The sequence below is a fragment of the Haliaeetus leucocephalus genome, unplaced genomic scaffold, assembly GCF_000737465.1.
Source record: "Haliaeetus leucocephalus isolate CR32 unplaced genomic scaffold, Haliaeetus_leucocephalus-4.0 Scaffold933, whole genome shotgun sequence".
NCBI classification, from domain to species: Eukaryota; Metazoa; Chordata; class Aves; order Accipitriformes; family Accipitridae; genus Haliaeetus; species Haliaeetus leucocephalus.
In genome coordinates, this window is record NW_010973369.1 from 4600201 (window position 1) to 4611733 (window position 11533).

Sequence of the window (11533 nt, forward strand, 5' to 3'; positions counted from 1 at the left end):
CCCCAGTGCCAGGCGCTTGGGTCTCACTGGCTGTGCCATTCCAGCCCCCACTGTGCCTGCTGCTCACTGGTAGCAAGGCGTGAATGGGAAGCTGCTGGCACATGTCAAGTCAGATGACAAAGCCTGTCTCTGTCCCCTGTGGACTCTGCCACTCAGCTCTCATCCCTCCCAGCAGCAGGTCTGGGTGGCACCTGAGCCATCTGTCCTCCCTTGCCCTGCTACCAGCAGATTTGCCTTTGCTTGGAGGAGTAGTAAAACTCTCTTGCCACGAGGTTAATCTCCAGGCTCCCGAGGGAAGGGCTAAAGTCCTTACCTGAGGAGTAGCTTACCTCCCTCAGTGGCTGAGGGCTAGGAAACTGCTCTGGTGCAAGGAGCAAGAGACAGGCGAGACCAAAGAGCACTAGCAGGGCAGGGCTCTCTGGCCCTGGGTGATGTTTGTGGCTTCCCTGGCTCAGGGGGTTTGGCTGGACCAGCCCCAGGGTAACACCATGAGGGGACAAGGTTGGAAGCTGTGGGAGCCTGGTGCTGTCAGCAGTGGGGCTGCACTTTTGGACTTAGCTGCCTCTCTGAGCTGGCCAGTGGGTGCTTTCAGCCCACACGGCTCCTCAGTGGGATCAACCTCTCTCCTCTGCCTGCTGCTAAGTTAGTAAGGCCATGTTACAGGCTTGTCTCGGGGTAAGCAGGGAGAGCATTCAGGCAGGAGGCACTAATTGCTGGGCAAGATCTAGGGATAGACAGGCAGATGCTGGGAGAGAGGGCTGGTAGCCATGGTGGCCCCAGAGAGCTGGTTCCCTACCTGCACCACAAGTGGTGCCAGGAAGCTCAACTGCCAAACATCAGCCCCTGAGATGAGATGCACCAACATGGATGTCTGGCAGATCTAGGGTTCAAAAAGCCATACCAGCCTGGTAGTCATGGCCAAACCTTCTCCATGGGAAGTCTTGTGGTGTCCCAGTTGCTCTTCCTGGGAATGCTGCCTCTCCCCGATGAGTGGTGAGGAGGGGAGTGAGAAGTCCCTGGACCCCGAGGCTGCAGCCTGAGGACTGCCTGAGCTAAGCTGCATCTCCATTTCTAGGGATCTGAGCCTGGGTTTGGGGTTGTGTTTTTTTTTTTCTTTCCTGACCCTGCTGTGTCACTGATCTGTTATGTGACCTAGAAAACAAAATGATCTCTCCTTCAAATGGAAAGACAAAGGAACAGCTTAAGGCTCCTGCTCCCTGTATCTAGGGAGCACCAGGCAGATGGACACTTTATAATACAGCAAGGTGATGAGACTCTGTGCCAAAGCCCTTGCGGGCAGTGTCCAGGCTCAACGGGACCTGGCACAACACAGTGGTTGTGTTTTAAATCCTACTGCTTTCAGAGTCACTAGTGTAGCTACCCCCTGCAGTGCCTGCCACTGGTGTGGTCCCCATGCAGAGACCCCCTTGGTGCCTCCAGGATACCAGGGGACAGAGCCACCCCACTGCTTTTCTGGCACAGAAGCTCCTTGAGACCAGGGCAAAACACCTCCTCTGAGCTTTCTTCCATGTAGGCAGCAAATGCCTGCCCAAGAGCACAGGTGCTTCGTCTGTACGGGCTCAGTCCAATTTGCGGTGCACAAACAGGGAAGCTGTGATGATGCTTTTCAAAAGCCATCGGGTTCGACCTGTTCTGCAGTCACAGGCTGGTTTTTCATGGTCTCTTTATAGAGAAGGATGAGCAGGGCATTAGCATGGGATGTGAGACCTAGTTGGGTTCCTCACTCTGCCTAAGGCTTTGTGTCTGACCATGATGAAGTTGCTTTAATTTTCTATCTATCTTTAAAATGAAGATAGTATCTCAGTGCCCTAAAGACGGTAAGACAGTGTGCTGAGGAGGGCTGTGTACATATCAAAGAGTGCTCTTTATCTACATTTGGGGTGGGAGGGCTGCAAAAAGTAGGTTTCATCCCCATCAGTCTGCTGAGATCTCTCCTGTCGCTACACTGGCAGCCTCCCTCTTTTGAAGTGCTTTTTTTCTCCAAGTTGGATCTCACAGAAGTGAAAGCCTGCAGCTGCACCTTGTCTTGAACCCCATGTACAAAGCTAGGGCTTGCTCTTGTCCAAAGGACTGTCTGGCTTTGTGGATAGGATTCATTTAAATTGCTGTAGAGTGCAACTTGGCTAGTTAGCAACAAAAATGTACTCTTAAAAGAACTGACTGCATTAGCTTAAATAAATTTAAACTTAAAAGGTGCTCAGAGCGCAGACAACAGTCTTGCCACAGCTTGCAAATGAGATGCCCTCCCCTCTCCTTTCTGTTTGTTATTTATGCTGTGGCTGATATGACAGCTACTGGGATTTCCCTCGGCTTGACAGGTGACAGAGCTGTCATATCTATTCTTGGTGATGCAGCACATGCTTTTTTTTTTTTTTTAAAACATGTAAACACTGATATGCCCTGAAGCCTTTCCAGCTTGGACTTGGTCTTCAGGGCTTGGAGCAAGGGTAGAGGAAGCTGGTTTCAGCTGCAGCAGCACGCAGCTCCTGCACCCTTTAAATCTCCAAGGTGTTCCTGGGTTCTGTCGGAGTCAATAGTCCTATGTCTGGCTGCAGCGTGTGTGCCCCCTCCCCCCCCCCCCCCCCCGAGTACTACACAGCATCATGGCCAAAGCTGCAGAAGGGCCAACGCAACCAAAACCTCTGCCTGGATGGCTCGTGGCAGCTGAGTTGCAGCCTGGTCTCTGCCTGCAGCAGGGGTACAGGGGACAGGTTAGGCAGATGTGGTGTCATGGGACGGGCTTGCATGGCATAGGTGCCCAGCAGATAACACTTTTACTGCCGGCATTGGGGATTAGCAGCTTTCAGGACACCGCTCTGTGGTTTAATTTCGTAAGTGGTAAGGAAAGGGGGAATCTGTCATGTGAGTGCAGAGATACGACCAGAAGTGACTTCCTGTGTTGTGTGTAAAACGAGTCCGTTTAGGAATCACCAGTATGGTTCTCAGTCTGCTCATGGTCAAGCTAAACAGTTAATGAGAAGAGTGAGTACAGGGCAAACAGGCTCTGCCTCTTGCTGGAGACTCTCTCGGGTTACTGTGCTGAGAACAGAACAATAGAGAGACACATGATTGCTGGGCTAAGGCATCTGCAATGAACAGCCAATGCATCATGCTGGGCAGGAGGCCATAGACCAAAGTTTATAAAGCTTTATTAAACATTTTGAACAGCTGTGCAATGAACAAACAATACTCTGGAAGTTTCACAACCTCATAGCTTGAACTTCCTTGGGACAGCAACAGCGACTTCTGCTGCTCTCCACTATGAGACTGAAGTAAAGACAATCTGATGGCAAAGGGAAGGGAAACCTTTAAAGTTTAGAGACAGTATTTTGCGTTAACCTCTAAGGCTTCTCCCAAACAAACCTCTGCCCCAGGTTGGGGGCCTCAAGAGCCATGGCTGCACAGAGTAATGTATGCAGCATGGAGCTCTACACAGCTGTGGCTGTAGGACTGAACCACCACCTAGGCTTCTTGACATCGTTCTGCCAGGGGAGGTGGAGACACCAGCCACTCCTCTAGCCTCCTCCCTTCTCCAGTCAGTAGCACCAGCACCTTCGGTCACCCCTGGCCCAAAAACATTATCACTGAAAATGGCTGAAGCATTTACTACTTCAAGACATGCCTCCACCTCAGGATCCTCTCCTGCGCCGCCCACACCTGGCTTTTTGGGCTAGCATGAGTTTTATAGGGTGAGGTTCACAGTGGCTTTCAAAACCCCACATCTTGCAGCATACTGGTTCTTTATCCCAACAGTCAATACCTTCATAAGCCCTGGAAATCTAGGAGGAGGGGAAAAGACAGTCTCCACTACCTGTGAGGCTTTATAAAAGCAGCAGCATAACTGAGGCTTTCAGTCTATGATCTCGGAGCATAAGTAATTCAGAAAGCACTTCGGCAGTGCACGCATCTCTTTGGCAGGCTGAGCAGGTGGAGGTGACTCAACTGCCTCTGGCTCCAGCAGCTTTTGGCCAAGTGCATCTGTGAGCTGTTGAGCTTGCCCCTGATCAGCAAGGTGGGAAGGCTGGCTCCCCACAAAGAGAAAGACAGAGAGAATCTTGTAGCTACTTGAGCAGAATCAGTGGGCCAAGAGCCCTGAGTTAGACCACCGTGGCCTAATGCAGACAAGTGAGTGACATACAACTCCACCACTGTGCAACAGCTGGGCAGAGGCCAGCAGCTCGGTCCTCCACCAGTTCTCAGTTAGGAGGGCTGGTGTCCATTCCCAGTGATACGGGAAGGAAAAGAGATTTCTGCTTCTAAAAAAGCAGGTGGTGCTGCCAGAGTTCACACAGTAAACAAGTCGAATTTCACGGCAGAGTGGGAGAAATTTACCACTCTAGTCCACACACAGTTACAGGAAATAGGCTGTTTTTACTCCAGTCACATGCCTAACACACCCTCCCTCCTCCCTAGCCCACCCCCTTTTTAAAAGCAAAACAAGAGCCCTCAGCAGACTGGAAGATTATTGTTTTCTAGGTGCCCACTATGCTGGGATCGTGAGCTGATTCTGGTAACTGGGATCCTGTGCAGTGATACAAGAAGCAGTTCCCCCAGCAGCTGTAGCAGATGAGGAATAGAGCTGCCAGGAAGACCAAGGCACAGATCGTGCAAGGTTTCCGTTCCAGGAGGAAACTGAGCAGGTAGAAGCCCATGAACATTGAGTGACTGAACCACAACGCTGGGTTGAGGGGCTTGGGTATGAGCAGGACAGGTAGCAACCACTGAAGGCAGTACATTGTGGCTGGCTGGCTGGGGCCTTGTGGCAGCAGCAATCAGATGTACTCCGGAACAGTCTCCAGCAACTCCTCCGGCAGGAAAGCTGTTCTGTAGGGAGGGGTAAAATGTCAGACTGTCAGAAACAGCAAAAAATCAACATTCTTCTCATACAGCTTCATTTGCTCCCAAGCACCGTATGCTGATGCTTGAATTCCCAGTACTAAATTCTGGTGTGTCTCAGAGCTGGTGGGAAGTTTGCTGCCTTCTGAACCACTCAGCTGGGGACATGATTATCTATTGCTGATGTAGAAGTGTATCCCTTGTGTGCTCTGTTTCTCAGGCTTTTACCCAGGCTAACAGTTGTGAGACCCTTTTCTTTAGCATAGTGCAGGAACAGAAAGGGAGAGGGGGAAACAGAAAGGAATACAAGCTGCCACAGCCTTCCCTACACATGTATTTATCCAAGACTGTCCAAAGACTTGAGTGATGGTACAAAGAAACGCAACTGAGAGGTAAACTATTAGGTGCTACAAAGAAGTGTTAAGGAAGCATTAGTGTAAGAACTAAGGAAGCATTAGTGTTAAGTGCACAAACTGCTTCCTCCCCAGGCACAGACCCATTATAAAGTCTTCCAGCAGGACAACATAACATTCAATCTATACATGTTGCTATTCAAGAAAGCCCCAACAGTGTCCAGGCTTCAAAACAAAGGTGAGGACAGTCCCTGCTTAAAGGATTTATAATCCTTGCCAATCAGCTAAAGTCAGATAAGACAAAGTATGTGAATAGATCAAAGAGGGGACAGTCTCAAAATGGCAATTTTCATAAGTGCTGTAAACACAGGATTTCCTCACTTGGGTTATTATAAAACCCTGTGGAAACAGTGAGCTTTAGGGGCTTCTCCAACCAGGGATGGCAGCACACTACAAGTCCAGAAAAGATGCTTCTACCTTTAGCAACCACATCAACTGTACTGTGTAGGGTTTTTTTTCCTTTCTAAGCAGTACAAACATCTTCATCCAAGAATTTCAGATGGCTTTAAAAATAATAAATTCCTCACAGGTGTTTTTACAGAGCCAGAACTGTTGAAAGGGGGCAGAAGAGTGGAGTTTAGCAGCCTAGGATAGCAACAGCAGGTCAGGCTAGAAGATACCAGTACTGTTGGGAGGGAATAACTGGAAGTCTTCCTTCAGCTCATGCAGTAAAGAAACCATGAGAAGAGGGTACTCCTAGCTTATTACCCCAAAAAGGCAAAACCATGCAGGGGAATGCTGGAAAAGGGAAGAGCTTGGGAAGCATGCTCTTCCCTGCTATCCTGCAGCACATCATAATGACATGCAGCAACACTGAACAAAGCAGCTGCCAGCCAGGGTACAGAAAGACAGGCGAGAGGACAACCCCAGCCTTGCAGAATGCCACAGCCTCACCCCCACTAAGCAGAGCCTGGTCAGAACAGCTTCTTGCAGCAATCCTTTCATCTGAAAATACTCAACCGAGTAGTGCTCTGTCAGAAGGATGAAGGGCTGAGCCGAGCCTGTTAGGATTACAACTGGGGGGGTTGGAAGGTTAGTAGGATGAAGGAGTGAGAAGGTAAACAAACAGCACATTCCGCTTGCTCCTACTGGCAGGAGAAGGGATTTCCTGGCAAAGGGAGGGAGAATGAGGGATTGCACAGAAAAGCCAAGAGAAAACCACACATGGTTCTCTTCCAAAAAAACACTGAGGTCAGACTTGTCTTACAGCTCTGTAAGCTTGTAGGTACTGACCAGCTCTGTTGTCAAAAGCAGGAAGCATGCTGCCATCCACTGTGTTCTTAGCAGCAGGATCTATTTTAATGTTAGTGAGAGAGAATGCAGGCCAAAATCTCCACCAGGGCAAAGAGATTAAGAATATTTGGGGAAAGTGTGTTGTGCTGGTGCTCCTGCAAGACAGTGTTCTCCAGCACAGAGAGGGCAGCTGGGGTTCAATTAGTAAAACAAGCTGCAGTTAGGCAGGCAAAGAATAAGGAAGAAGTTATTTTACATTGCAATATGGATAAAGTAAAGTTAAAGGAATAAAACTCCCAGTGTTAGTCCTGTTTTATGCAGGTCACTCACTCGTATCTGTAAGGGGAAGTCTAGTCCCAAGCCTGTTTCTCTCATCTATAAACTGGAAATAAGGATTACTTATTTCATAACAAAACATGCTGTCTGCTAGCCTTTGTGAATTGCTTAGATGTTTCTGGAGTAAGAGTACTGCAGAAGTATTAGATAACTTTTTTCCAAGGGGAAGAATGGAGAGAAAAGATTTAGCAACAAATATTTGAACAGAAAGGTAATTCAACCCCACCACCCAACTATTTAGTTCAGATTGCACTGAATACAACAAAGTTGTACCAAATCAATGATCTGCAGCCACCTTAATCGTCCTGAAATGTTCCTTCCTTGAATTTTCCTACAGTCTTCCCTAAGTGCTCCAAACACTGAGTAGTACAAATCATTGCATAAGCATCATGTCATACTTTTGCTAGATCCAGCAGCCACATCAGCTTGACTTCTGTAGCTGGACGTGTGCGGCAGTCTTTAGGTCACCTGTTCTTGAAGCTTTAGTTTGAAGTGCCTACAGACAATAGCTTTGGGCTTTCTGTCTCTAGAGTAAAGAAATGAATAAAAACCAACCTCAGATGATGTGTCTTTCAGAAGAGCACAAGGCTGGAACAAAGCTTTAGAATCTTCCAGGACTAACATCATCAATCTCTCAGCTTTAATAAGGCCACGTATCACTATTGAGCCTTTAGCCTCAAAACTTTACAACTGACTGCAGTTTAAGAGTGTAATTATAATTTGTGATGTAGCTGCATTTCACTCCATGGTCTGGCCTCCTCACCACAGCAAAGACTTAAGCGATAATGCGCTAAACAGCAAGTTGATTCTAAGCGTGTAAGCATTACCTAAATGCTTCCTACAAACACAAATCCATCTCAGAACAAGTTACCCACTTTTAAATATTGGTATTTCCTGCAAAAGCCAGTTGCTTGAAGCAATCAATGCAACCACTCTGCAGAATAAAGAACCATTTAATAGTGGTTATTTTTACTATGAAGTTTCAGTGTCAGTCCTCTTCAATCTGCAAACCTCTTGGACTTCTAACAAATGCAGACGTTCAAACAGTCTTGTATCTGTAGTCAGTTTGCTTGTATTTTCATGTGCCCATTTGCTATCCACCAGTTAAAGACCCTTTGTCTGCTGTATCCCACAGCTGATCCTAGATGAAGTCCCTACTACTTGAGACTTCTGCAGCTCTATCTTCCTCAAGGAACTTTCCACTAGTAAGGTACATACTCTTCCTAGCTCTTCACAGGAGATTCCTTTATACAGCTGGCAATGAGACCAAGCTCTCTTTCCACGTTATCGATCAAAGAGAAACAGCATCTCCTGCTATCAACTCTTTAACGAGCAGGGAACTATCACTCACCTTGGTGCCCAGGATAGGCAGTCCCTTCTTGAAGCCATAGCAATATTCAGTTTTGCCTAGATTCTCAAGCAAGGTGAAACTTGCAAATGAAAAATTCCTACCTTGTTGTCTTTGTCCCCTCCTCATGATCCAAGCTAAAGATTACCATGTCCCAGAGCAAATAAGAACCTGTCACCCAACAGTATTTCTACCAGCTCCCTGTTTCACAACCGCATCCTGCTTTTCCTCAACCAGTCGCTCTTGTTCTCCCCTGCCTGACTCATCTGTTTCCTTAGCCAGCCTGGTGTCTTGCTATCCTCAAGACTGCTTTCATGCTCCTGCCCCAGTCATCTGACTTGGCGGCCACTCATGTTTACCAGACAGCTCCTTTTCATCGCACCACCACTGCCTCCTCTCGCTCCTCTGCAGCTCTTAGCCACTTGAACTTGCTTCAGACACCTCCTTAGCATAGCGCAGGCCATGCTCCCGCTGTTCTCCCTGCAGTCAGCGCTTGGCAGCTCCATCTGAACTCCATGTGCTACCAGAGCCTCCTCCTTGCCAGTTCCTGCAGGCAGAGGAGCAGCCTGGGGAGGTTCCCCGCACACCTCATTAGTAAGCAAACACCAATACTTCTCCACATGCTTATTAATTGCCTTCCATCATGTTCACAGCCCATCCTTCTGTCATCTTCCCTCCCAAGACCATTCAAAACCAGCAGGTCCTACTGGCATATGTTTGTAGGGAGGATTTTCAAATTCCAGTGTGAGGGCAGCGGCACACCTTTCCCAGCCAGAAACAAAACTTTAATTATGACAAGTCAAAAGTGAGTATCACAGTGCAAGTCCATAGTGCTTTGCAATGGATCAGTCATATTTTAGAATAAATCCATATGAGGAGCCAGCAAGCTCTTCCTTGATATTCTAGAAGCTAATTCAGCAACTGAGCAGCTGAGACGTTTTCCTATACCATAGGTTCTATACATCAGTATGCCAACACCAAGCCTGTACCTTTCTCAAGAATGTCTTAATTCCTTAACAGTCCATCTACCCTACCAGGGGAGAATAATCAGCCTGCTTTCACTAAGCACTTAAAAGGTAAGCTTGTTCAGACCTTATTAAGGCAGCTATTAAGCCAGTACTGTCCACAAGGAACTTCCCCAGCAGGTGCTCCAGAAAGAGTCACCCAGGCTGGCAGCCGAACAGTCTGCAATAAAAGACCAAGTACCCTTTTTATTGGGTGGTGTTGGTGGTGCCAATCTCCCCCTTTTCCAGAAGCCAAAGTTTCTGCTTGGGAATGAAAAGCCACATTGTCTAGATAAAAATCTCTCAAGTTACACAGTGCACATAAACTCATGAGTAAGCCTCAGGGACTTGCACTGAGTTTCTTACTGATAAGGCTCACCTGTAGTACGGTTTGCTTAAAATTGTTTAAATCAAAAACCCTGTCACAGCCACGTAACTTGAACTGATGTGTGTGGGCAGTGCTTCACGTTGCCAGCATGTGTTCAAAACCAGCTCCCAAATACCATGTAGTACCCAAAACAGCTGCTAAAAAATACACAGCATCCAAAGCATTGGGGGTGGGGGGAAAGAGGCAAAAGAGCTACCAAGTGATGAGTTTGAGGAGTTCAGCTAAGAAAAGCAACAGTAGACCAGCTTTCTAGATGCCAACCCTCCCTCTTAAAAAAAAAATAAATAAAAAAACAAACCAAGAACCATTAGCTGGTCAAACTTTTAAGACCTATTTGCAGTATCAGTGAATTAACTTCTTCAGGGTTTTTTTTGGCCTTGCTGCTGTCTTTTCTATTTTTTTAAAGCTTTATCTGCTGGTATGACTCAGCTGGAAAAAGTGAGCCTTCAATTTTTGCAAAGGCCTTACCCCAGTCTTTGATAAGTTGATGCCTTGAACACTTGATGTAGACTCAGAAATGGTGCAATATAATTGCAAACAGTTTCCAAAAGAGCAGCAAATCCTTGACTAACCAAGCCTTGGGTTACAAAGTGTTCTGATTTCTCAAGCTGGAGACAAGCCAAAGCAACTCATTTCATGAAAAGAGGAGGTTTTCTGTTGAGCCACTCTTTTCATGACTTCCATAGCTGCTCTCCAAGCTTTGTTACCGACTGGGGGATTGATTAGCCTGTGTCCAGAGGTACAGCAGTGCCTGCTCCATTTGGACTGCAGTGCACTCACAGCACCAGGGTGAATAAACCTCCACCTGTGAGCATGAAGGCAGCAGTATGATCCTTGTTTCTCTGAACAGTGAATCACAGAAGCAGAACCTTAAGTCAGCCAGCTCTGTGGTGGGAAGAGATGTCAACATCAACAGTTGTCATCTGAAGTATCACTACTTTCATTTGTACTAATTTATTAATTCTCAGTGGTCCTTATTCTCACCCTCTGTTTAATTGCCAAAGGTCATGAATTCCAAGCCCATTCCAAGTTCCCTGAAAAACATAATTATTTTGAGTTTTAATTTGGGTCTCTTCTCTACCTTTTGTGCCTTCGACAGGCTTCAGAATTCTGAATACAGCTTGATTAAGGCCAGTTTTCTGTGTCTCAGGTAAAAAGAGGCAAAAATGCAGTATTGGCAAGGAGTTCTGGGGAGTTATGACATATAGGTTGGGAAGGCAAAGGTTACTATGCTATGACAGCATTTGCAAGATCAATTGTAACGTTTCAGTACAGGGGTAATGAAGTATAGAAGGGTTCAGTGTGTTGCGGACTGCATCTAAGAGCTTAGTTTTTCATCTTCTCTTGCACTTGCACGTTTGGTATGTAATGACCAACGTTCGTACAGCAGAACGGCTTGTAAACTCGCTTTGCAACTGGCTCAATGGGTCCACGGGGTCGCAGGGAGAGTGCCTGGCCGGGCACAGCAGCACTGCGGAGTGCCGGACAAAGGGATGTCAGGGAGCTGCCTTGCTCTGGGGAGAAACGGGCCCGAGTTTGCTTTTGGAAGGTGCTAAAGCGAGCTGCGAGACGTTGCTGACTGAGAAGAGAGGCACAGCGGGGTGGAAAGAGAGCCTTGGCGGTGTGGGGGGAAGCATACGGTGGTGTTGTTTTCATGTTAGGTCGGCAATACTCTGAGCATGCTCGCGGGCGGCTGAAACCGGCTCTTTTATAACCCGCGCACGCTTGGCCACGGGAGCGCGACTCTCCCGCCGCCACGGCGCTGGGAACCCCCCCGAGCGCTTCGTCCCGGTCCCCGAAGTCAGCCAATTGTCACCCCCGGCTCCGGCAGACACCCCCCGCTTGCCCGCTGACAGGGCGAACGCCGCGCCGAGGCCGGGCGGGACTCGGATGGCTTCGGGGCGGGTGGGGGGTGTCCTCTCCCCGCCCGCCGCCGGCCCGCAGGCAGGCTGGG

General features: G+C 48.0%; 1 protein-coding gene across 1 annotated transcript; it reads right to left on the bottom strand.

The window, feature by feature from the left end:
• Positions 1–3197: 3197 nt before the first annotated feature.
• BLCAP (bladder cancer associated protein) lies at positions 3198–11465 on the bottom strand. Its single transcript, XM_010584089.1, has 3 exons — positions 10988–11465; positions 7135–7365; positions 3198–4845 (listed from the first exon to the last, which is right to left on the bottom strand). The coding sequence occupies exon 3, from the start codon at positions 4755–4757 to the stop codon at positions 4494–4496; it is 264 nt and encodes an 87-aa protein (XP_010582391.1). The 5' UTR covers positions 4758–4845; positions 7135–7365; positions 10988–11465; the 3' UTR covers positions 3198–4493.
• Between the last annotated feature and the right edge of the window lie 68 nt (positions 11466–11533).

What these genes read in the sequence shown, in the direction of transcription:
- BLCAP (XM_010584089.1), bottom strand. Translation starts at nt 4,757, where the DNA reads ATGTACTGCCTTCAGTGGTTGCTACCTGTCCTGCTCATACCCAAGCCC.